General features: G+C 37.9%; 2 protein-coding genes across 2 annotated transcripts in view; one reads left to right on the top strand and one right to left on the bottom strand.

Moving 5' to 3' along the window:
- Nucleotides 1-21560, top strand: part of RhoGAP54D (Rho GTPase activating protein at 54D) — a 34645-nt gene extending 13085 nt beyond the window's left edge. Inside the window, exons 5-11 of the mRNA XM_089637572.1 lie at nt 3630-3791; nt 5553-5769; nt 5890-6041; nt 6890-7885; nt 8169-8671; nt 13079-13247; nt 19022-21560. Coding sequence (XP_089493698.1) covers nt 3630-3791; nt 5553-5769; nt 5890-6041; nt 6890-7885; nt 8169-8671; nt 13079-13247; nt 19022-19609 — 2787 coding nt within the window. The 3' untranslated portion in view covers nt 19610-21560. The remainder of the gene's footprint in view (nt 1-3629; nt 3792-5552; nt 5770-5889; nt 6042-6889; nt 7886-8168; nt 8672-13078; nt 13248-19021) is intronic.
- A 3467-nt stretch (nt 21561-25027) lies between these two features.
- LSm1 (U6 snRNA-associated Sm-like protein LSm1) lies at nt 25028-26672 on the bottom strand. The gene is made up of 3 exons (XM_089637101.1): nt 26457-26672; nt 26177-26361; nt 25028-25675 (listed from the first exon to the last, which is right to left on the bottom strand). Exons 1-3 carry the CDS (start codon nt 26512-26514, stop codon nt 25502-25504), a joined length of 417 nt encoding a protein of 138 aa, XP_089493227.1. The 5' UTR covers nt 26515-26672; the 3' UTR covers nt 25028-25501.
- Nucleotides 26673-27272: the final 600 nt, after the last annotated feature.

Below are 27272 nucleotides of genomic sequence, written 5' to 3'. Positions count from 1 at the left end.
TTTTCTAGAAAAGTGTCCATACGTCTAAAAGTGGCCTCAAAAATGCCAAATTTCAGGTCAAGTCTACCTATTTCGCCTTAAGGTGCGATTCCGTGCCACGCGGCAGTCGGCAGACGGCAGCAGCAGACGTCGACTGCAGTGCTGCCGACGGCAGACGGCACTACTTAACTGTATGAACTTGTATTGGACCGTTTCCGACACACCACTGCAAATGCCGCGCGGCACTTGTAGTCGACGACTGACGCCTAGCGGCAGACGGCACTCGAGTGCAAGCATAGTACTGCCGTCGACTTTTGACATAATGGACGTGTTGAAAGACGAAAAATGGATTCTAAAAAAAATAAAAATGACAAAAATGGATTCTATTAATAATTATTCGGAAGGATGAGAAGAAATTCCATCATTGCCGGAATATTTAAACCAGAAGCTTAATATAACTAAGGACAGGTTGTTTCACAGAGTGTGAACGATTTATCAAAATTCAAAGTTAATTTTCAAGTTCTGTTATTATTTCAGCTTTGTGGTTCAACTGGCAAAATATTTTTGTTATTTGTTTTTGGGGTATTATGCCGTGTTGCGCTAACTCCTTCTTTAGCCAACGTTTCGGACAGCATTGCAGTGTCCATCATCAGGGCAGATGTCTTATTTGAGGTTGTGTTAAAATGTGAGCTTAAGTATGAGGTTGTGATACCGTGTTGCCAGCTCCAACCCTCTGAGCTAACATTAACGTATCATTTTTATTTTTTTTTATTTAAAGTGGTTTTCTTCGTTTAGCTCTGGTGTATCCGTCAATTACCGGATACCAAGAACTATTAAGCTTAGCTCCATCGTCTCTATTGATGTTTACGGGATTTTTATGAATTTCAATGGCCTCCGTAATCAGCCGTGCTCTATAAGTTTTCGGTCTCCCCAGGATTTCAGGAACAAATCCAAAGTAATGCCCGGTGTCAATCAAATGCTCGGCAATTGCCGATTTGTCAGGGTGGCCGAGTTTACAAGCTCTGAAGTGTTCCGAAATTCTTTTGGAGATAGTCCGCTCTGTCTGGCCTACATAGACCTTGTCACATCCGGAACAGCTGAGTTTATACACTCCATCTGTTTCCAGAGGAAACTTAGTCTTTGCAGACCTCAGTAAGTCCTGTATCTTTGTTGTTGTTCCGAAGACAGTCTTGATATTTTCCTTTCTCAAAAGCTTGGCAATTTTGTCTGTCACATTGTGCACATAAGGCAGGAAGGCACAGCCTTTCGACTCTTGTTCAAATCTGTCTTCGTTTGGTGCAGATTTGGCTCTTATGATTTGCCTTGTCTGACTTGCTGGGTAGCCGTTACGCTCCAGTGCATCGGTCAGCTTCGTAAGTTCCGCTCCGATTTTATGTTCTTCGCATATTCTGGTCGCTCGGGTCACCAATGTATGGATAAGTCCTCTCTTCTGCGCTGGGTGGTGGTGCGAATCAGCGTGTAAGTACCGATTCGTATGGGTTGGTTTCCTATATACAGTATGCCCTAGGCTACCATCGTGTTTCCGCATCACCTCCACATCTAGAAAGGGCAGGATTTTATCTTCGTTTTCCAGTTCCATTGTGAATTTAATTTTGCTGTGGAGAGAATTAAGATGGTCCAGGAATTCGTTTAGTTTCTCCGTTCCATGAGGCCAAATGGCGAAGACATCGTCGACGTAGCGCCACCATACTTTAGGGACAGCCGAAGCTGTGTCGAGTGCCACTTCTTCAAACTTCTCCATAAAAAAGTTGGCTAGTACTGGCGATAACGGACTGCCCATCGCAACTCCCTCCAATTGCTCAAATAGTTCACCCTGAAATGCAAAGTATCCCGTTTTGAGGCAGTGTTCAAAAAGTTTGCAAATGTCTTCCTCATATATCTCCCTGAGCATTGTCATGGAGTCTTCTAGAGGCACATTTGTGAAAAGTGACACGACGTCAAAGCTGACTAGAATATCTCCTTCCTCAGTCTTAACTTTCTTGAGCTTACTTATCAGATCTGTTGAATCCTTAATCCACGATTCAGTTTTACCAGTTTGCATCTGCAGTAATCTTGAGAGGTATTGGGAAAGTTTGTATGTAGGAGCGCCAATAGCGCTGACAATCGGTCTCATTGGGATTTCCTTTTTATGTATTTTTGGGAGACCATACAGGGCAGGAGTTCTAGAGGCTTTTACAAAAAGCTTAGACCAATCCTCTTTCCTGATGCTAGAAGCTTTCAAGACTAAGTTTCCTCTGGAAACAGATGGAGTGTATAAACTCAGCTGTTCCGGATGTGACAAGGTCTATGTAGGCCAGACAGAGCGGACTATCTCCAAAAGAATTTCGGAACACTTCAGAGCTTGTAAACTCGGCCACCCTGACAAATCGGCAATTGCCGAGCATTTGATTGACACCGGGCATTACTTTGGATTTGTTCCTGAAATCCTGGGGAGACCGAAAACTTATAGAGCACGGCTGATTACGGAGGCCATTGAAATTCATAAAAATCCCGTAAACATCAATAGAGACGATGGAGCTAAGCTTAATAGTTCTTGGTATCCGGTAATTGACGGATACACCAGAGCTAAACGAAGAAAACCACTTTAAATAAAAAAAAATAAAAATGATACGTTAATGTTAGCTCAGAGGGTTGGAGCTGGCAACACGGTATCACAACCTCATACTTAAGCTCACATTTTAACACAACCTCAAATAAGACATCTGCCCTGATGATGGACACTGCAATGCTGTCCGAAACGTTGGCTAAAGAAGGAGTTAGCGCAACACGGCATAATACCCCAAAAACAAATATACTTTTGGCCGTGAAAATCTTAAATCATATTTGGCAAAATATTGATTATAATAACAGAGCTTGAAAAGAACCTTTGCGGAACTAGAAAATTAACTTTAAAATTTGATGAATTGTTCAAATGCTGTGAAACAGCTCGTCATTTCTTCTGTGTAATTCGTTACAAATTAATTTTAATTTGCGTACCTTAGTGTCAAGAACAATTTTTCTTCTGGCGATATTGTGTTTCGCCTTGTTTTTGGAGCAAGATCATTATAAATTAAAGAGATTACAAAATTAAACTGTTTTTATTTAAACGGCAATAACTTCTGAAAATGCCTTCACTCTCTTCTAGGTGTCTTTTTATCAAAGTTTCATAAGCGCCTTCTTCCAGTCTATGTAAGTACATTGGCAGTATAGGCTTTCTACTTGAGTAGTAATACAATAATAAATCATCGTCATCGTCTTCTTCTTGCAATAACACATTTTATTATTCATAACTATATATGGAAGACACAACCGTCGGCAGTAATGCAGCGGACGCAACTGCAGTGTCGTCACTGCCGTCGATTTTGGAACCTACGCGACAGCATTAAGTAGTGCCGTCTGCCGTCGGCGGTGCTGCAGTCGACGTCTGCTGCTGCCGTCTGCCGACTGCCGCGTGGCACGGAATCGTACCTTTAAACTTCACTTACTTGGGACAGCCGCTTATTTGGGAAAAAATGTTGGGCCCGATGTGTCCCAATCAAGCGGAAACAACTTTATTTTTAAAATTCATTGTTCAAGACTCTTGAAAAAACTTGAGTTTTAAAAGTATAATTTGTTTAAAGTATTAATAATTTTGTATGTTCTTATTTTAGTTGTCTCCAGAGGCCCTGCATGCCGACTCTCAGAGTCTCTCCCAAGTGCTGAGTTTCATGATAAAGAAAGCCCCGGTCCTGTTCACCACCCCTCCGCAGCTGGCCACCGACATTGCGGCCTATCTGGCCAAGAAACAACACCGGAGGCTGCTTTCTCCTACTGTAAGAATCAACTTAACACTTTTTTTATAATTCCTCTTTTCCTATACAGGGTGTCCGGGGGTAAAGTGCACTAACTTCGGGAGGTGATTATACATGATGGTAAAAGTAAAAAAGGTAATTAACTTTTTTCAAAATTCCAAATTTTTTCCTATACTAAAATATTTTTCCACAGAAGAATATTTAATTTCCCGTACTAACAATTCAACTTTTTTTTTTTATCTAAAAACTACCTTAGAACGTTGGAATTTACAAAAAAACATATGTTTTCTACTTCTAAAATCATGTAGAATCCACCCCCCAAAATTAGTGCACTTTACCCCCTGTATATAAATTTTTAAAATTAGTAAATCAAATTTCATAATGTGATTTCTTGAAGTATTTTGGTTTTTGTTATAGGGAGGTTTGGGATCACAGGGGCCTAACTAAAAACTGGTGTTTTGAGTGAAGCTTGGTTTCGGTAATGCCACAATCATATGTATTAGTGACGCAAAGCTCTATCACGTACATACAGCCGTTTAAGAGATACAGTTGGGTATACGAGCATTCCAATCTTTATTTGCGTTTATCTCTAAACTATGTTTTTGTGTATAGGCCCCTGTGATCCTAAACCCCCAAATTGTGACAACTATGAGCTTTAAACTAATTATAGTTTAAGGCTCAAACTGTGTTTAGGCTACATTGTGAGAAATTTATATGATTTTATTTACCTCTCCTCTGTTTTATGTGTATGATGTTTAACCTCTTAAACGCCAGTGTATCCTTAATCATTTCACAAATACATCTAGCTATTCTGGGGAAACTACATAATGGTAGATGATAAAATATTTTTATAAATATATTAACACATTATCTAGTAAGACGGTAGTACAATTTAGAAAAACAAAATTTTGAAAAACAAGTAAGTTATGATGAAAAAAGAATCAGATGGCACACAGCCTATGATTGATGTGGTAAATTTTTTTTTTTTTTACATAACTTCACACAAGAGGCCCTGAGGAAAATAACTTTCCTAGGGGCTATGTCATCTTTTGATTTGTTGTTGGGAGGGTCTTTTTTAAAAGAAGAAGATGTTCTGGGGAGGAAAAATATATGAGGGGCGGGTAGGAATCTTAGGATCAGTGTGTCCAGGAGTGATGGACGAATGATCTATCCCGCTATGGTGCAAGGCGATGTGTGGTCAAGAGAGACCATTTGGAGAGGTCAAAGGGTCTCCCCAAACCAGCCTCCCCCGATCCGGCATGCTACGCAGCTGTTGGGCAGTTGCATCCTAAATACACCTCACCCAATGAACCCGGTCACCCCTGCTAAGTCACCAAATGTAGTGAACCACTTGTGGTGACCTGTGGCAGAGGTTTGGTTATGCAATAAATGGTTCCCGGGGCGGCGGTACCAAATCCCGCCTCCCAAATTGTAAAGTTTGTTTGCTAGGTTTAATGAAGTGTAAATCTACGAAGAGATGTTTACGTTGCTGCATTTCTTCAGATTCTTTTGTGAATGCTTTGAAAATTCAATTATTGAGAGAAATTACTTCTATATTTCCGAAGTTTATCTTCCTAATCAACATAGTAGTGTTTTATCTCTATCTGCCGATGGGGAGAGCATTCCTGTAAAATTGAATTAATCCCTCCCATCCTGAATATAATACCGTGCAACACTGGAGTTAAGCGTGTTTTGACTTGTTTTCACTACTTAGGCCTGTTGACATGTAAAATATAATATTCACTCATTACTCTTATCATTGTTTCCTTTTTTTTCCTCCAGGGTGAAGATCTCAATGAGAGCGTATCGGAACGCACGGCCGCCAGTACCGTGTTCACGTTTGTGGACCGCCAGATGAGCGGCGTGACGGGAAACGACACGGCGGGTGGTGCCACAACTGATGCCGCTCTGGCGCAGCTGTATGCCTACATACAAGCACTGCCGGAGTCGCACAATAAGCGCAGGCTAATCAAGCAGTTCAATAGGGAGAATGGAAATGGTACAGTATTGTTCAGATGAATTGAGTGCACACCAGATATTAACCTTATCTCTGCGTTAACACTGAACTGATAAAACTTCATCAGATATGACTCTAATTATTGCTGCCTTAATGTTTCAGGAACGCCATTACAGTTGCAGAGGGCGCAGAAACACAAATCTTTGGGAGAATCCCTCAAGAAGCACATCTTCAATAAGAGCCTCATGAACAGGTCTGGCAAAAAGCCAGTCAATCTCAACGAACAGCGTTTTGGCTATCATCCCATGATTGAGGTACAATTAATTATTCCTCGCATTTCAATTTGTGTTTTAACATACGGTACTACTTGTGCATACTGTCAACTTATCAAATCACTAAAATCTAACATTTTAAATTAATACCTTTGATTATTTTTTTTTACTGAAAAGGTTGCCATAGACCTGAAGAATTTGGTAGTTCTGAAATTATCAGATATCGGTCAAAGCAAGGATTTTTACTTCATATTTTAGATAATCAACGCTTTTGTTGCAACTTGTTTTTTTATGTTTTTTGGCTATTCAACCAAATATGTAATGTTTGTCTGTCCTGAAAAACCATTTTATAAGACCAAAATATTGTCTTAATTGGCTATCCATATACGAAATCAATTTTAAATATCAGTTGAGAAGGTGAAACTGCTACGAAAAATTTGTTATCTTTTATTTATTTATTGTTCTCTATATTGTATCATTTTTTACGTTAGAATTTTTAACCCCACTAGGACAAGCTTGTGTTGAGGTTAATAATTTTACAAATTAATAAAAATAAAAAATAGCACAAAGTTTATATATTAACAGAACAATATTGTTACGTTAACGTTTCTACGAATTGGTATATGGGAAATATATTTTCAGGGATTTAAAAGATCTGTTTTGCGTCCATCCTGATGCATATACTTTTTCTTGTCTTGATTTTTTTTTAAACATATCTTAAATAATAAAAGGCTTAACAAAATATAATCTAATGCAATCATTTAAAAGAAGCTTTAATGACAAATTTTCATTTCATCCTCACTTCAGTGTTTGTAAATATTTCTTTGTTTGCTTGCTGTCTGTAAAATCCTTGCCTTATTCCTGAGCATGCTTTCTCCTCTACTTTACAGAGTCCTTCTATCTTCAAGAATACTTTCAAGGCAAACGCCTTAAAGCTTGGCCTATACGACTCTCCCAAACCCCTGAAATCCGAGGAATCCACCACCTCATTGCTGAGCGATAATGAGAAAATAACTTCCCAAACAGAGGAAAAGAATACTTTAGAAAAGGCTGAACCAACTGACGAACATCAAACTGATCTAGGCGATGATAAAGTCGAAAGCAATGATGTTGCATCAGATTGCATTGTCGATAATTTAGACGAAGCTAGTTTCTCTTGCGACGAAGGAACCAATCTGGAGAGAGTAGAAAGACTGACCCCAAAATACACCTCAGAACCCAACCTCAGTTTCCTACCATCGAACCACGAGGTCACTCCAAAGTTTATCAAACACAGAGGCACCAAATTATTTTGTCCCAAGGTTTTACTTCCTTCACATGTATCGGCTAGAAAAGACAAGAAACACGACATACTGAAACTACAGAAGCGATATTCAGCCGGTGAAAAAAATATTTCAAGTGATCATTCAATCAATTTCAAGTCTTGCGTTAAGTGTTCTTCGGATTCTTCCTCCGAGGCTGACTCTTCTAGCATGGATTACAAGCCGGTAGAAGAAAGTAATGAAGATGTTACTCCACCTAGATCCGATGTCAATACTCCTCGTTTATGTCGGAAGGATTCTGTTAAATACATGAGAAATAAACGTACCGCATCCCGAGCCAGTACCATTTCTCCAAATGATCAATCTTTAAAAGACAGTTCCAATATTTCAAAAGAAACTGAATTTGTTATGGACAGTCAGCTCTGCACACCGAGAGTTAATAATTTGTTCATTGCTAAACCAAATTATTTAACGAGCACTCCGGCTGTCAGTAGTCTGATGATGAACTCAGAGAGGATCTATGAAGGATGCTCCACCCCAATGTTCCCCAGCGGTCACATCATGAGGCGGGGCTCCATGTCCCCCATCACCAAGTCTACGCAGAAGATGTGCAAGGCTATGCAGGTCTGATAAACCTTAACTTTTATTACATTTTCCTACCCTGTGGCTAATATTCATTCTGGCTTATTCATGTTGCATGCTTAATCATAATGTCTATGTGTGTGTGAAATAACAATTTTCATCATCAAATACATAATTTAATCAATTTAACATACTAAAAATTCTATCGTGATGTTCGCTAATGATTTTTATAAATTATTTTTCATCTCAACTGTTGGAATTGTCATTTAATTGCATTTGAAAAACCCGTTGTTCTATTATTTTATTGTATGTGATTTGTTCTCAGGAGTCCATAATGACGCCCCGCTCCCGCAAGCCCGTCATCATCAACTGCGACCCGCCCACCATCATCCCATGCCACATCTCTAACCAGTCCATTAGCAGCGAGTCCAGCAACTCTGTATACGATTCCTCCGCCTCTTCCATGAAGAACGACAGTGACTTTGTTTCCACGGACGAAAGTTGCCCCTCCTCTTCCTGCTACATTAAATATAAAAAGATGGATGAAACCAGAGACAATAACACTTCCAAAGACAAGTCCTCAAGTTCAAATGATAACATTACGAGTCTCTCCGGCTCGGCGTTGTCTGAACGAAGGAAGAAGATATTGCAAGAAAGGAATTATCACAAATTGATCGACTCAAAAAATCCAGGTTGTCAAATGTATAATATAGTAAGCCAATGCAATACAAGGTTAATAGAAGAAAAATTATATGAAGAATCTGATAGTCAGTGCAGCCCTAATCTTAGTTTAACGAACCAAAATAACATTTCTTTAACCGATCCCTTGTAATGTTTTCCCGTCCCCCCTTTTTCTCGTTAACGGATTAACAATTTTGCTCGTTTGATTTGGCTCTTCTCGCGGTTTATCAACCCTTCAATCTTAACGAATTAATATGTCACGTTGTGTCAATTTTTTGTTTCGACAGGGATTAATTCATTGAAGGATCCTTTTAATTGGTTGTGGTAACTTTGGTTCTTTTTAGATGAGGCGTGTTACATTCTGTATGGTTCGAAAATAAGACAATGACCGGCTACCCTGATTTTAACTACCTTTTCCTACCTTGTTTGCTCGCCCAAACGTTTCCAGTTGCTGCAGTTGATAATGTGCTAATATAATGAGACAATTAATTACAAATTAAGTACATAAAATTCACTATAGACAATTCAATTCAAGATGCACAAGATTCTAAGTTAATGATTTGACTATGGATTGTTAGTTTTGTGAGTTATTTCTATGAGTAGGTATTTTCGGGAATAGCTAGAGACAAAACATGTGTTGCTTTCGATTGGTCTCCGTCCAAATCCCACCCATCAACGTGACCAGCTCGAGAGCAGCCAAGTTGATGGTCCAATCCCAACACCTCCAGAAATGAATTGAATATCGCTCAGCGACAGATGAGATAATGACATGTTTTGCCTCCTGCCGGAGGGTGATGAAGGTGGAATGTGGGTCCTTGGTGGTAGCTGTTGATGTTGATGTTGATGATGAATGATGAAGATTCATCTTATACCGTTAGGTACAAGGAGCTGCTCTGGTCCGGTGGCATGATAGCCTGGTGTCAGGAACCATTTGGGTCACGTGGGTAGCGCGAGGTTTAGGTCGCGTCAACCTCCCCCAAATCGATGATGAGTTGAGCTTCGCCAGCATGCCGAAAATTAGGAGTCCACTCTACTAACCTCAAACATAAACATATACTGAAGTGGTTTGCATCAGCAACGTCAGGAGTTCGGGAGTCCCGTGAACACCCCTCTGGTTTACGCTCGTAAAGATAATGATGAATTCAGCTTCAGTTTGTTCGACTTCGCCTCTGCAGTCACGCTACTCCAAATAGCTCCTGGCTCCAGTCTATACAGCTTCCCGTTCCAGTAGAGGTAATGACACATATTCATCATATGTACAATACAGAACATACTTCAAGTCTTTCGTCCACACTCAAAATAGTCATGTCAATATTTAATTTGAACGGGGCGTCCATCCGACATAACGAATGTTTCCTAGACGGGAGATTTTACCCCACTTCAAAGTCATGGTCATTCGCTCTATCGTTTGTTACCCTCCGTTCGCTTCAAATATCAAAGAATGGTAGAAATTGATATCCTCGACTTCCGGCGCTAAGGATCAGGGATACTGGAATCATCAGGTCGTGAATCTGAAATCATCCGATCTCCGTCAGCTCAAACGGTTTCAGTCGGAGTCAATTTCCAACCTAATTCTGGATGACTTCTCCTCCTATAGTGGGGTAAATACTTATTGAATTTGACAGGAAGGACGTCAGAAAGCGCCGAAACAACTTCATATTCGTCACGATCCCTTCGTTCTGTCAGCGAGAAAATCCTCCTCACACGCCAGCCAAGAATAGCATAGCCCTTATCCGCTTTGTTCCTTCGTCTACCAGCTAACTCAAGTAGGAAAGCCCATTAGCAATTTTCGTTCCCTTCGATCTGAACTCAGTGGAAGCGTCCTCTCACCAGCTGAAAATACTCGAAACAGAGGTCTATTCCGGGTGACTATCTAAGGCTGGTCCGCCAACACCTTCGACAGAAACCGGTGCTTTTACGGGAATAACTCAACCACACCAATAGCAGGGGAAAAAGCCGGCGCTGCCATACTAAAATAGACGTTATATCGGTATCCAGGGTTATCGACTTTGCTAACACAGGAGTCCCTATTAGGCAAGCCAAATTACAAATTTCGTTCCCTTCGCTTTTGTCGCTTTGGTAAGATAGGACAGCCTACGGAAAATTCGTACACTCCGTCCCCGTCAAACTTATGAAAAATGAAAATCTCACTTCATAGAATAGGAATGCCAGACAGATGAATTCTCCCGGCGGCTAGCTGTAACCCGCTGCGTTGTCCCGATTCAAAATGAATGAAAAGAGTGATGTTTGAATAAGTTATATTTAATTAAATATATTTTATGAATTCCGTATAACCTAATCGTTAAATATTTTTACTGGAGAATTATTAAATCATCTTAAATTGCAGAAAACAAAATTGTCTAGCTCATAAACAATGTCTATTGTTGAATGATCTTAAGCGGCTTCAGGGTAACCGCTCTTAGTCCTTTTGTAATCGCCAAGACCCGGTCACTTCAACGCATTAGGTGATTTATGGCCTCCCTTGCTAACAGGTCCGGACCTATAGTGCTCAAGTTGAATACCCTTACTTCAAAATACAATTGGATTATTTGGTTTACATTAAGGAAATAAGTGTTAATAATTAGATTATAATAGACTTACCGATACATCTTAGTGTCAACAATCCAAATAATTATAAAAAACAAACACAGTCACATGCAGAAAAACTCATGCTGTTAGAAAACCGCACCTTCTACACTAAATGATTTTAGCCGTGTTCGCGTCCCGACGATTAATTCTTGTTGACGCGCTTCTTAGTTTTTACTAACTCGACTATCTTAAAACGCTGACCGATCCTGATTATTCCTGACCGTCTCCCAGACCTTGAAACTCTGACCCCCTTGACTTTATTTTCCGCCTCCCCACGCTTTTAAACTGACTATCTTGAACCGCTTTTCCTAACCACCGACTATCGACTTCCTTCTTCCGTTCTTCAACGCTAACTGTCTATCCGCCCGCGCTCCTTAATCACGACTATCGACTTCCTCCTTCCGATCTTCAACGCTGACTGTCTATTCGCCCGCGCTCCTTAACCACGACTATCGACTTGCTTCTTCCGACCTTCAACGCTGACTGTCCCGACCGTCTCCCCGCGCTTTCAAATCCAGACTCCCTCTCCCCAAACCAACCCCCCAAATCACCATATGCGATTTCTAATTTATGTTCTTTTGAATTCTGAATGCTTTTTGTTTTCAAAAGACAGAAATGCACTAAAGGAACACATCAATTATGGCCCTAGAACCTGTCACATTAATTTTAAATCGTTTCAAAACCAATAAATTGTTACTTCTCCAGTAGAATGTCTAATTCTTCGTTCAAAGGATGAAACTTGACTACCCCCAGTCCAGTGGCGTGTTGGCCCACCAGCATTTTAGCTCGGCTTACTATTATCAACCACCATCACGGAGGTCTCTGCCGATACAGTGCATGTTCCTTTTTTTTTTTCTCTACCCTAATAAATCTAAACACTTGTTTTAAAATCAGTTGTCCAACATCTGGTAATCTCCTATGTCGTGAGACCAACTGAAAATTTCTTTCCCACCATAATAAATCAACAATAAAAAAAATTTATCCCAGGGCGAGTCCATCACAGCTCCCTTCTGGAAAAATAATAGTGGGAGTAGATACGGAGATAAGCTATTGTCAGCTATTATTGTTCCATCAACTTAGCAGCAGAACACGTTTGAACTCGCCAATAATACTTTTTTTTTTTCCAAACCTTCCTAGGTTTCACTTGCTCCCCACTGCCCTGTTCTTGTTGCTAAAATTGTTAAAATTCCTAATCCCTTTTACTTTTTATTTTATTTTTTTATATATATTTTTTTTCTACGAAAGATTTCCCAATCCGCCCCTGTCTCACTTGACGTTCTTATTTTTTTTTTTTTCCTTGGCCGCACGCTATCAGTTAAACCTCTGGTAGGTCCGTTATGGGGCCCTCGCTACCTTTTTTGTGTTAGCGCCGTTGTTAATTGTTTTATGACTGAGCATACAGTAACCGAGATCTTGAGAGTTATTTCGCATTAATTATTTGCATTTTTAAGCGTTGGGTAATTTGTTTTGATGTTTTAATTCATGTGAATAGGACTCCTTCTATATGAACAATCTATTAGTGTACCTATATGTTTTGCGGTAATTCAGTTCCGTCTAATTAGAGTGGATAATCTCTTTACCAATTTAATTGATAAATTATTTCTCGTAAAACCGTGTGCCTTATTTCCTATTCCTCCTTACAGGACGCCTGATAATAATAATTATTATTATTGAATAATTTATATAGCGCCGTTTTCGTGAAAAGCTAACTCAAGGAACCTAATATTGTAGTAGCTACTAATATTTTGATAAGAGTTTTGTTGAACAACTATGTCGTATTATAGGAAAAAGAAGTGTGGAGGGGGAGGGGAAGGAAAAAGGGGTAAACTATACAAATGAAATCTCTTTCAAACTACGCTGTCTTACATTAGCCAAACAATAACGGTGAATGGTGATCAGAACTCAAACATTGACCTCAGCGTGTCTTAGGCTATACTCTAATAGCTGGCGACCCACTTCTTAAAGGTACCGTGACCTACCAGAACCCACCACGCCTGAAGGAAAACGAATTGAGACTTCCCAACACTTCCAGATACTGTTCCAGCGTATTCACTTCTGTGAACCTACTTTACTGTCTCTAAATGGGGAAAGTAATTGCATCCCATATCACGATGCTTACGCTAAAATGTGTCATGTAAGTTTCGTCTGATGAAGCCCTCCTTCCACGTGCTGTCAGACCTACACTTCACCTCTTAGAATCTGTTGTAATTAAGCCAAGATTGCGTTGGCTTACATCAGGTTCCAGGTCGACGCCATTGGAGTATTTGATAGAACTTCAACGGGTTTATTCCTACGGAATATCGCGTGAACATCTCTTCCACATAACCTTGCAGGAACCTCGCAGGTTACCTTCAGCTAGACGCCTTCAACAGCGAATTACGCTCTTTTCATCCCAGAGTCACTCATGTCTTCTCACCCTGTCTGTCATTCCCCTTTTCATTGCATAAAACCGCGAAAGGGTGAAGCTTTCAGTACGCCGCGCTAAACTGCCCAGTTTATGTTGGAGCCCCCGTCCTCATGATAGCGCAGGAAAAGAACCCATTTCGGCTTGCTAATATTTGTGTGATATTATTACAGCGAAACTATCTAATTCTCCAATTATGAAGTTTAATCGTTGGTCGAAAATCGGGACAGGGAAAGGTTTAGTAATGTTGATGACACTACCGAGGTAATTAATGTTGAATTGGTGGGGAGTCTGAAAAAGTATCAGGGAAACCCTAGGTATAAATATGTTTATATGTATACATATTTTTTTTTCACGAACTCTTTATTCATAGTACGCGACTTTTATTAGAATCTTAACACTCGTGTTTCTATTACGTTTCAGGAATCCTATTATTATTCAACCGTTTTGAATTGAAGGCCCCGATCGATTTTACATTTGAACTGTGCTTAAGATGAGTTAGATTATTATTTTTATTAATTATGTTGATCCCCCCGTTTATTATTGTAGTACATGTATTTTGTTTAATTTGAGAGGAATTTAATTGTTTTATTTACAAAACTTTATCACTGATTCACGCCGTAATGTCCTCATCATCATTTTATTCAATTAGCAAGTTAGGTTATATCAAAATTGAATCAATTTATTGTAGATATTCACTGCACAAGGACACGGCCTTCTTTTCATGGAAGAATACCCGTTAGGTAACGAAACATAAATACTCTACCAGTGCACACTTTTATTGTTCACTGAATTTTTTCTAACATTTCAAGATAATATAAATCTGTTCCGTCGACCCACTTATAAATGGTCAAGTTCATAATAAGTGACGTAATAAGCTATTATTTGGTTTTGTCCCCCCCGGGAAGAGGCTCCGGTCTAGTAGTACAATACATCTTTGTTTAGATTTTAGAACCGTCTTAACTTTCTCACCGTACTTCTATTATTGACTTTAAAATGTTTTGTTTAAATTGCACTCTCCCTTCCGTCTCATTTCAAAGTTGAACTTCAAAAAACTGTTATCGTAAGTGATTTTTTTTTTTTTGTTGTCCCTGATTTTCTACCCCCAAAGTAACACGGGTATGTGCCTAGCATGGTGGTCGAAAAAATCCTAAATGCATTTAATAAATAATTTCAATGAATAAGGAAACATAAAAAAAAAGTTTTATCTGTTAATTCAGTCCTTATCGGAGGTTGGACATCAGCCTCTAGAATGAACTGGGTTTGTGTCTACTACTTGAAGAAACTATTTTCTCCCTCCACAATGTAATACCTTTAATAACTATGTCTTATCGGAGGTTGGATGACAATACAAAATTTTGTTTTAAAATTTTATTTAAAATTTAAATAATCTAATTTATTCCCTACTGATAAATTCACGGATATTTTTATTACGGATACAATTTTATTTAAAATTTAAATAAACTAATTTATTCTCTGCTTATAATTCACAGATATTTTTATTTCGGATAATTTGCATTTAAAGCAAATAAACTAATGCGCTGGTTTAGGTCTACTACTGAAGGAACTATTTTCTCCCTCCACAATGTAATACCTTTAATAACTATGTCTTATCGGAGGTTGGATGACAATACAAAATTTTGTTTTACAATTTTATTTAAAATTTAAATAATCTAATTTATTCCCGACTGATAAATTCACGGATATTTTTATTACGGATATTTAGCATTTAAAGCAAATAAACTAATGCGCTGGTGTTAGGTCTACTACTGAAGGGACTATTTTCTCCCTCCACAATGTAATACCTTTACTCACTGTGTCCTATCGGAGGTTGGATAACATCATAAAATTTCGTTCGTATATTTTTATTTGGAATTTAAATAAACTGATTTTTACCCTACTGATAAATTCACGTATAGCTCAACTATTACTGTAGAAATTCACTACCTTCCGCAGTTTTGTATTTAAAACACTGAACTATTAGCCCTGGCTTTTTATATATTTTTTTCATTGTCTTGAACCAAACAGAATGTAAAACATTTTAAAACCTCACCTCCTGGTCCAACGGCATCACTGTAATGTTTTCCCGTCCCCCCTTTTTCTCGTTAACGGATTAACAATTTTGCTCGTTTGATTTGGCTCTTCTCGCGGTTTATCAACCCTTCAATCTTAACGAATTAATATGTCACGTTGTGTCAATTTTTTGTTTCGACAGGGATTAATTCATTGAAGGATCCTTTTAATTGGTTGTGGTAACTTTGGTTCTTTTTAGATGAGGCGTGTTACATTCTGTATGGTTCGAAAATAAGACAATGACCGGCTACCCTGATTTTAACTACCTTTTCCTACCTTGTTTGCTCGCCCAAACGTTTCCAGTTGCTGCAGTTGATAATGTGCTAATATAATGAGACAATTAATTACAAATTAAGTACATAAAATTCACTATAGACAATTCAATTCAAGATGCACAAGATTCTAAGTTAATGATTTGACTATGGATTGTTAGTTTTGTGAGTTATTTCTATGAGTAGGTATTTTCGGGAATAGCTAGAGACAAAACATGTGTTGCTTTCGATTGGTCTCCGTCCAAATCCCACCCATCAACGTGACCAGCTCGAGAGCAGCCAAGTTGATGGTCCAATCCCAACACCTCCAGAAATGAATTGAATATCGCTCAGCGACAGATGAGATAATGACATGTTTTGCCTCCTGCCGGAGGGTGATGAAGGTGGAATGTGGGTCCTTGGTGGTAGCTGTTGATGTTGATGTTGATGATGAATGATGAAGATTCATCTTATACCGTTAGGTACAAGGAGCTGCTCTGGTCCGGTGGCATGATAGCCTGGTGTCAGGAACCATTTGGGTCACGTGGGTAGCGCGAGGTTTAGGTCGCGTCAACCTCCCCCAAATCGATGATGAGTTGAGCTTCGCCAGCATGCCGAAAATTAGGAGTCCACTCTACTAACCTCAAACATAAACATATACTGAAGTGGTTTGCATCAGCAACGTCAGGAGTTCGGGAGTCCCGTGAACACCCCTCTGGTTTACGCTCGTAAAGATAATGATGAATTCAGCTTCAGTTTGTTCGACTTCGCCTCTGCAGTCACGCTACTCCAAATAGCTCCTGGCTCCAGTCTATACAGCTTCCCGTTCCAGTAGAGGTAATGACACATATTCATCATATGTACAATACAGAACATACTTCAAGTCTTTCGTCCACACTCAAAATAGTCATGTCAATATTTAATTTGAACGGGGCGTCCATCCGACATAACGAATGTTTCCTAGACGGGAGATTTTACCCCACTTCAAAGTCATGGTCATTCGCTCTATCGTTTGTTACCCTCCGTTCGCTTCAAATATCAAAGAATGGTAGAAATTGATATCCTCGACTTCCGGCGCTAAGGATCAGGGATACTGGAATCATCAGGTCGTGAATCTGAAATCATCCGATCTCCGTCAGCTCAAACGGTTTCAGTCGGAGTCAATTTCCAACCTAATTCTGGATGACTTCTCCTCCTATAGTGGGGTAAATACTTATTGAATTTGACAGGAAGGACGTCAGAAAGCGCCGAAACAACTTCATATTCGTCACGATCCCTTCGTTCTGTCAGCGAGAAAATCCTCCTCACACGCCAGCCAAGAATAGCATAGCCCTTATCCGCTTTGTTCCTTCGTCTACCAGCTAACTCAAGTAGGAAAGCCCATTAGCAATTTTCGTTCCCTTCGATCTGAACTCAGTGGAAGCGTCCTCTCACCAGCTGAAAATACTCGAAACAGAGGTCTATTCCGGGTGACTATCTAAGGCTGGTCCGCCAACACCTTCGACAGAAACCGGTGCTTTTACGGGAATAACTCAACCACACCAATAGCAGGGGAAAAAGCCGGCGCTGCCATACTAAAATAGACGTTATATCGGTATCCAGGGTTATCGACTTTGCTAACACAGGAGTCCCTATTAGGCAAGCCAAATTACAAATTTCGTTCCCTTCGCTTTTGTCGCTTTGGTAAGATAGGACAGCCTACGGAAAATTCGTACACTCCGTCCCCGTCAAACTTATGAAAAATGAAAATCTCACTTCATAGAATAGGAATGCCAGACAGATGAATTCTCCCGGCGGCTAGCTGTAACCCGCTGCGTTGTCCCGATTCAAAATGAATGAAAAGAGTGATGTTTGAATAAGTTATATTTAATTAAATATATTTTATGAATTCCGTATAACCTAATCGTTAAATATTTTTACTGGAGAATTATTAAATCATCTTAAATTGCAGAAAACAAAATTGTCTAGCTCATAAACAATGTCTATTGTTGAATGATCTTAAGCGGCTTCAGGGTAACCGCTCTTAGTCCTTTTGTAATCGCCAAGACCCGGTCACTTCAACGCATTAGGTGATTTATGGCCTCCCTTGCTAACAGGTCCGGACCTATAGTGCTCAAGTTGAATACCCTTACTTCAAAATACAATTGGATTATTTGGTTTACATTAAGGAAATAAGTGTTAATAATTAGATTATAATAGACTTACCGATACATCTTAGTGTCAACAATCCAAATAATTATAAAAAACAAACACAGTCACATGCAGAAAAACTCATGCTGTTAGAAAACCGCACCTTCTACACTAAATGATTTTAGCCGTGTTCGCGTCCCGACGATTAATTCTTGTTGACGCGCTTCTTAGTTTTTACTAACTCGACTATCTTAAAACGCTGACCGATCCTGATTATTCCTGACCGTCTCCCAGACCTTGAAACTCTGACCCCCTTGACTTTATTTTCCGCCTCCCCACGCTTTTAAACTGACTATCTTGAACCGCTTTTCCTAACCACCGACTATCGACTTCCTTCTTCCGTTCTTCAACGCTAACTGTCTATCCGCCCGCGCTCCTTAATCACGACTATCGACTTCCTCCTTCCGATCTTCAACGCTGACTGTCTATTCGCCCGCGCTCCTTAACCACGACTATCGACTTGCTTCTTCCGACCTTCAACGCTGACTGTCCCGACCGTCTCCCCGCGCTTTCAAATCCAGACTCCCTCTCCCCAAACCAACCCCCCAAATCACCATATGCGATTTCTAATTTATGTTCTTTTGAATTCTGAATGCTTTTTGTTTTCAAAAGACAGAAATGCACTAAAGGAACACATCAATTATGGCCCTAGAACCTGTCACATTAATTTTAAATCGTTTCAAAACCAATAAATTGTTACTTCTCCAGTAGAATGTCTAATTCTTCGTTCAAAGGATGAAACTTGACTACCCCCAGTCCAGTGGCGTGTTGGCCCACCAGCATTTTAGCTCGGCTTACTATTATCAACCACCATCACGGAGGTCTCTGCCGATACAGTGCATGTTCCTTTTTTTTTTTCTCTACCCTAATAAATCTAAACACTTGTTTTAAAATCAGTTGTCCAACATCTGGTAATCTCCTATGTCGTGAGACCAACTGAAAATTTCTTTCCCACCATAATAAATCAACAATAAAAAAAATTTATCCCAGGGCGAGTCCATCACACCCTTCCGCCAGTATCTTCAGTGTAGATCGGTGCTTACAGGATCCCCGGTGGATTTATCTTTCACAAGTGGTCCAGAAGACTATTGCGAAAACTTATCTGAAGGCAAAATGACAGACTCGTTGCTTTACTGCATGGATGGTAATGTTCCTCCAAATCTGACTGTCGATTCTGACTTCAATTGTTCAGACAAGGAAGCCTTAATAAGAAAAAATGACAGTTTTCCTATTAACGTTGAGGGCGCCTCGTTAAATAAATCAAAAATATCGAGCAGTAATCAAGATTTCTCAAAGAAGAAATTTAAAATTTTACAAAGATACGATGGTTTCGTAAGTAATGTAGGTTTAGTTTCTGAGCCTACAGATAAAGAAAATGTCAGCCCGGCAAACAAACGGACGGCACAAAGTCTGGATCAAGATGCGACTGAGATAAAAAAGGGAAATATTACCAATGATAGTATTGATAAGAAGTCGAAAGAAATAGATAAAAGTACAATTTTAAATGAAGAATTGAATGGAAATCCAGATTTCTGGGATTATAGCAGATATGGACCAATATGGGAGACAAATCTCTGAAAATAAATTCAAGCTGTTTTATTAATATGGAGTTTTGAAATTTTGGCATACTAGGCAAGTTTGCAAAACATCTTGATCAATCACTTGCCATAATGTGCCAATTTTATTGGACTAATAAAAATATGAGATAAACGGTGAAATCTAGGTGGATTCGTTGGCATTAAACCACAGTAAGCAGTTTACATAATTTGGAGACACTGTTTTCACTTACCGCAGCAGTATAGAGAAATCTACAGTTTTGCAGGAGTTTATTTATGTCTCTTCAACTTTTAAACTGTAAGGCAGGCTTTACAGCTGTTACATTAAGGCCCAGTTGTTTTGCAGAAATTCACATGTGACACAGTCATCAAATGGCCATTCAGCGCCATTTTGTTGTTTTTACATTTGAAAGGTCCCTGTTAACCCCAACGCGGATTCCAGGTGCGTTTCAGCTTTCTTTCACATTGTAATAAGCTGACAAGCTTAAAAACGCAATAGGTGTCCTCTTGAAATGTACTTAGGATGGGTAGTTTCTAGAATTTTAAAAATTCATCAAATTTCAACATTCATTTTTAGGTTCCGTGAAAGTCCTGTTCAAGTTCTGTTATTATATCATTATAGGCCAGTTACTGGACAGAACCGAAATAATAACAGAACTTGATAAGAATTTTCATAGAACACGAAAAGAACTTTCACAATTCACAGAACTCGAAAATTAACTTTGAAATTTGAAGAATTGTTCAAATTCTCTGAAACAACCCGTCCTCAGAATCGGCATTTCTCAAAAATACAAAATGGTGAATTTCTGCAAAACAACTGGGCCAATTTTATGTTTCATTTGAAATGATTCCACTGTTTGTGTTTTCAATACAGTATTAATTTTTCCAGTTAGTATGCTTATTTTTAATGGACATTTGTCATGTAGGTATATAAAAAAAAATATCTAGTAATATGTATGTGCATAGTGGCATACCAATGCATTTTATGTGGTTATTTAAGAAATGCATTGAAATAATATTATTCATTGTGAGATGATTTATGTGTTCTAGAAATATTTATAAATGATTTTCGTTTTAGATTGGATGGAGGTTGGAGAAAAGGGTTATCAATTGTATATATAATATTTAATACATAATAATTAACCAATTCTAATTTTAGCAAACACAAAAAAAAATTGTATTAACATTTTTTTATCCATTTAATGATTATATTATGTATAAATTAATTTTACCATTGAAACAAAATATTAGACTTTAATACATAATCGTTGTCTCTATTTATTATTTTAGTTTTCAATTTAACAGTCTGATTTTATTTTCATTAAGTTTACATCCTATGTATTTTGAATTAGTTCCCCAAAGAAGTATTTTATTGCAAAGTATTATAATGTTAATTTTATTCAATGTTGCTCTTGCTTTTACAGATACATAATACAAAACAGATGTTGGAATGAGGATGTTTTTTTATTACCTCACAATAAATTGATTTGATAAAAATTTTTAATTAAGGTTTTCGTAGACATATCACCCCGGCACCAGATCAGAATTTCCTCAGCTCGAGATGTTTTTTTTAAAAATTTAATTGAATACCGCACAACTGTCTAGAGCCAGTGAGAGTATGGTGTCCCCAATTGGGGTATGTTGCGAGTCTAGGTAGTGGGGGCGGGAAGAGGAAAGTGAGGGAGTACCTGGCTATTCAGATCTGGTCGCCAAACTTGGATATAGCCAATTCAAACAATGTTTCAATTCTGAATGGTGGTCTTACACTAGGACGATACTGAAAGTATCTTCCAATCTGAGACGTGCCGCAATTTATGCTACAATATATTTTAAATGAATAACTTGTTTAGTAACACAAATTCATCAAATAAAATTTATTGGCGCATGCAGGGATTTGAACCCACGACCTTCGAATTGCTAGTCTAGAGCCTTACCTCTCGACCATGGAGGCTGTCAAATGAGTGCGATAACCTTTAAAACAAAATATTTTATTTTAGATTTAAAACATAATCAGATTTGCGACTGGCATTAGCTATAAAAATTATATTTGAACCATTATTTTTAGAAGTATGTTTCATAAAAAAAAATGTTATCAGTCATAAATGTCCAAATATATATATTATGTTTTAATAATTTTTAGAGTTGTGTGTATCACTTTATTACCATAAGGCATAAAAAGGGTGCATAATATATACTTCTCTTATTATTTCAGTTGTCAAGTAAAAATCAACTGTCCAATAAATTGTTATAATTTATGAATGTTTTTGCTATTACTATTCAGTTAAGTTAAACAATTGTGTACCCTAATTTAAAAGTAATCAATATGTACTTGAAGTTATCCTGATAGAATATGTGAGAAGATGCATGGAAATGGAAGAGGCAAATAATGTCTGCAAAAATTTTATGCGGCATTCTATCCTCTGCCTACCTGTATAATGGTAAGAAAGTTGTTGGTCTTTTGAAGATTAAGGATTCTGAGAACAAATCTCTAACAACGTAAATGCAAGAAATTAGAAATTTAATTTGTAAATTTATTTTATTTTTTGAAAATATATATTTTTTTAGTACTTTTATAGCTTTGGTTTTATGCTGAGTTACTATGTAGAAATTATTATTAAAATATTTTTGAAGACAGTGATTTGAAACATCAGCCATTTTATTTTCGCCCAGAGACTGCGTAGCACCAGAGCAAAAAATATCCGCCAGAAATGTGTTGAGACAAATAGAAATAAGTTACAAGAATTATAAGAGAAATATTAAGATGAAATTGTGACTTGACCAAAGCAGCTAAGTTGTCGTCTGGCAGTCCTGCCGAGAATGAGTGGAGCAATTGGACCAGCCGCAAGTAAGACTCGGCGTCCGCCCCCTTAGCCAGCTTCCCGAATAGGCCCTCAGATTGAGGGGGAAAGAACCCGAAGACCTTAGGAATAAAAGTGAGCGTCGTTCCAACCAGAGGCAGGGCAGAAGGTCTCCGGTCCCCTGTAGTCAATCCTCAGGCCCGTACACGGCGACGGGGGAGACGCAGGTAGGTTATGCAGCAGCCGCTTCGGGAGTCATCTCCTTAGTTGATGCCGGGACTGGGTCTAGTCCACCCCCTTGATGGAGTGAAGAACAATACAAAATAATAAGATGAGTTCAGTTCCAGCTCCTTGTGATAAAGTAAGTCCAAACACAGCAAAACTGAATTGATATTTATCTAAAGTGCAATATAGGAGAAAAAGAAAAGTGACGAGTGTAGTTTGGGCTACATATTAGGTAAAAAACACAGGGTAAATGAAAAATAAGAGGTAAAAAACACAGGGTAAATGAAAAATAAGAAAATTTCGAAAGAGGAAAATTTTTGATATTATGTGGCTTCAAAAGATGGTACAAGAAAAAAAGGTATTCGTTAATAATTAACCAGTTACAATACATAAAAATAACAAAATATAGTGAATGAAATCCGGTCAATAAGAGTAAAAGTGTTAATGAAAGGATGACCGTGAATGCCGGGAGCAATCACACCTGGCACCTGAAGCAAGAATGAAGTTAATTTATATCATCGATTCTAAGCTCGGGCCATCTCTCAACCCAGATCCTTGTGAATTTCCTTAGACATTCGAGATTCTCTTTGTTCGAAACATGCAGAATAAATTAACCAAAACTCTTTAAAAAAATGTTCTCAGCCAGGGTTTTCAAGAATTACCCCAAAGATTTTTATTTTTCCCTATTGCCAAGTGGGCCGTATGAAATTGACATGCGGGCAGCAAGAATTGGGCCGCGAGTTGTGCATCACTGGTTTGTAACAAGTAAAATTTTACAGCCGAAAACCATAACAATCCGGCAAGCTTTATTTATGGCAAGTGAGTTTTTACAAGCGGTTCCATTCACACAAGCTAGTGATAATAATATGTATAGCAATTTAGTGATATTTTTCTTGGAAGCCTTGAACCAGGTGATTATAGTTATAATGCGTCGATTGTTTTGAGGAAATCGAAATCTGGTTAAAAAAAGTGTATTTTTCTAATAAGTACATAATACTTACTCATATTTTGAAAATACACTACATTTGGGAATATATTTTGAAAAACCTAACGACTTTAAAAAAACCTATTTTACATATAACGAGCAATGGCTATTATGAGCAAATTTAGTCGGTCCCCTCATGCTCGTTATAACTAAGTTTGACTGTATTTTATTCTTGAAGATAAAAAAACAATTGTAACAAATTTCCCTTTTTTATTGATGAAATGTTATTTTTTTTTTTTTTGTATTAGGCAATTCACCCTAAAAAGAGTGCTATGTGAAATTTTATTATTACTTACAGCACCCCCATTTGGGGCATTTTAATTCTATTTTCGTAATAACTTACTTTTTTTTTGCTAACAATGTTTTTTGTAAATTTTACCGTCTCTTACCAGATGTGTATAAAAATAGTATATAATCTACCATAAGTAGTTTCCCCAGAATAGCTACTTATATTCAGAGAATTAAATATGAATTTGAAATGATTTTTTTTTTCAATATTCTTAAGGATACGTTAGCACGCAAGAGATAAACTCGGTTGACCATTTCAAGCAACTTTCGATTCTGAATAGCGGCCTTTCACCGGGGCGATACTCAGAGTATCTACATCTACATCATGATTGATCCGATTCCGTGACCAACCTTCAAGGGAAGACCCTACCATAAGTGCTTAGCAACTAACATTAATTATAAGAAGAAATTTCTACAAAATATGCACATCTATCTAAGAAAATTAAACAAGAATCCATTGGTCATGTAGAAAATAAGCAGGAACTTTTTCTTTGTTAGAAGCATTTTTATTTCCTGGTAATTTACCTTAATTTATTACAATGATAAGTGAAATGTTTATGTGAATCCTAGCCCCCTTACTAATAAAATTTAAAACACGTTATTGGTAAGGCCCTAGAAATTCAGATTTTGATGAGAATACAAAATACCTACACATTAATGCAGTGGTTCTTAACCTGGGTTCGATCGAACCCCAGGGGTCCGGTGAGTCAGTCTCGGGGGTTCGGTGGAGGTCAAGACCCCCGACTTATATTTGATGAAATCATTGAAATTCAGCAGAGCCAGGTTCAACAGCAACTCTTCAGAACAACATCGCTCTCAACGTTTTGTTGTCAACAAATGGAAACATACCCTGTTATTGCCAAGAAAGCTCTGCAGATTTTTATACCGTTTGTTACAACATATCTTTGCGAGCAATCCTTTTCGAAGATGCTGGATATAAAAACGAAGAAGAGGAATAGACTTTGTTGTGAAAATGACATGAGAGTGGTACTTGCCAAGGTAAAGCCGCGCATTTCTGAATTGGTGAATTCTGCTGTTGCCTTTCGCATTCCTGAATTGAAAGGCAACAGCAGAATTCACACCGATTTAAAGTAAATAATAATTAATATGTTTCATGTTTTGATTTTACCATTAAAATGTAATGTTTTGATCTTTGTTTTTTTAATTTTGTACACCTATATATAAATATATACCATGTTTTGAATTTGTAAAAATCTAATTTTATTTTTCAAATTAGGAGGGGTTCGGTGAATGCGCATATGTAACTGGTGGGGTTCGGTACCTCCAAAAAGGTCAAGAACCACTGCATTAATGCATTATAATGAGTAATAAAGGTTTACATTTATAAATGTTTAATAATATTAAATAAATTGAATACATGAAAATATGTTGTCCACTCGAGCGATGGCTACCCAAATTTTTAGGCAGGTGATATTTACTAATTAAAATGAATTATAAATTTAACAATTTAAAAAAAATATATTATAAAACCTAATAATATGGGATAAAGGATTTAAACCGCATTAAGCGGTTGGAGGTATGATATTAAATAAATCGAAAATTAAACACCCGGAAATCTCCATCACTCGAGTGGATATAATGAGAATGTCAGATGTTCTTAGAACATGTCATCGTGGCCGAGTTCGGCAAGAATGTTGAGTCCTCTGTCCTTCAGGGCTTTGGACAATACTTTCTGTTGGCCGATTCGGCTCTCCTGTTCCCTGCGCTGTGCGTCGAGTATTTCGTCAACTGATACTTCAGTCAATGGTGAGTTTTCCTCTTTTTCTTTATCCTGCAAAGTAAATAATGCCACTGTAAAATAAACTGGTAAATGAAAAATAAATTTAACCCTTTAGGTGGGTTAATTGTTTTTTCATAGTTTCACAAGACGTGTCAATAATCCATAGAAAAAAGTTATGGCCAATATTTCGAATGTTGGTTAGTAGGTGACAGGGACAAATTGTGTTCCCCATGTGACCAAGTTTGCGAGATGTTTTCTTTATATCGGCATGCCGCACTCGAGAGGTCGCACTCATGCCGATATATCAGCACACAGCTCCTAAAGATTTGATAAATATCAGAGATTTAGGCCAGTAAGTAGCTAAGTGGTTGGAAGTCGCAAATTCAATTCCAATTACTTATTATAATTCAAGTAGCCAAGTTCTCAATGAGTGCATAGTCAGCATTTTACCTACAATTATGGTAGTACTAGTATTTCAAATATTGTAAGGTGATTCGTAACCTGGGAATGGTTGTCTTTCCCTCAACAATAAAAAGAACATGCTTGACTTACTATTTCGCCGAGTAAAACAACGTTTTCTCCTCTTATAATAAATATCCCCCTCGGGATGTCTCCATACTGTTTTCCGACGTGTATTCTCTCTATGCTCTTGTGCAAAACAAGATTTGCAAATTGATCAACGCTCCGCAGGTAGCCGATTAGTGTTCTCCCATCTCTCAGCAAAACCATGAGTTTTTCTGGAAAATGATAATGAAAGATAACAGTAAAATCGGTAAATTCAGATAGTGTTAAATTAAAAGGAATAGATGAAATCAATCATTTTATAACGCACTGTCTAGCTCGTCCAAGAGATGAGCGGTTCCCGCAAGTGGATTAGAAGGATTAGCCATTGTCTGCAATAATAGTTTATCTATATCTATAAGAAAAACTCGGTAATTCGATAAATTCCAATAGCGATGTACCGTTCTTAGAATAAAAACAATTAAAAAGGAATGTTTGAAACGAAGCCGGCACCGGCGAGTTCTTGTAACTTCGCACAAGGAAGCGGTAAATGTCAAAAGCAAGTCATAACAACATTGACGTTTCGTTTGTCTATGGTCATTGAATATTACTATTGTGCGATAAATTTATTTTCTATGGTAAAGCTCTATGGCGCCCGGCATTTTTAAAGATGAAAACATTTTCTCAAGACCTTCATAAATTATTTGTTAACATACAAGGGTTTTATAACTGCTGGGCGCAGCAGGCGGCTTTTTGACGGGCTTCGCCGAATTCATTAAGGTTATCCCCTCCATCGAGTAAAGTTTTGCCACTTTCACAGCAATTATTAGATTATTGAGATTATTTTAAAATAAAATTTATGTAGTTAAAACCAATTGTTAATGCTAACGTAACAAATGTTTGTAGCGTAACATCGTTCATTTGAAATAAACTGGACGAAAGAAAACTAATTTCTACTAAGTAACAAAACTTCCATTAGCTAAGAAATCTACTGCCAATCAGAGTTTAAAAAATTCAAGTATGCCGCCAAAATTGTGTAATTTGACATAAAAATTTAGTTTCTGCCCCCTAACCTGTAAATGATTCCATATTGGTATAACTCTCGTATAATTTTTAATCAAAACGGTTTGAGAGCTCCACTATTTCA

The sequence above is a fragment of the Hesperophylax consimilis genome, chromosome 11 (genome assembly GCF_061612785.1).
Source record: "Hesperophylax consimilis isolate HC1 chromosome 11, BYU_Hcon_1.0, whole genome shotgun sequence".
Taxonomy (NCBI): domain Eukaryota; kingdom Metazoa; phylum Arthropoda; class Insecta; order Trichoptera; family Limnephilidae; genus Hesperophylax; species Hesperophylax consimilis.
Note: the sequence above shows the minus strand (reverse complement) of the source record. Positions and strands in the feature narration are given on the sequence as shown.

Excerpts from the sequence above, each read along its gene's own strand:
- LSm1 (XM_089637101.1), bottom strand. The coding sequence starts at position 26,514 with ATGGCTAATCCTTCTAATCCACTTGCGGGAACCGCTCATCTCTTGGAC. Across the intron at positions 26,362-26,456 it reads TCTCTTGGACGAGCTAGACA|AAAAACTCATGGTTTTGCTG; the intron begins GTGCGTTATAAA and ends ATCATTTTCCAG. Across the intron at positions 25,676-26,176 it reads TTGTTTTACTCGGCGAAATA|GATAAAGAAAAAGAGGAAAA; the intron begins GTAAGTCAAGCA and ends TTTACTTTGCAG.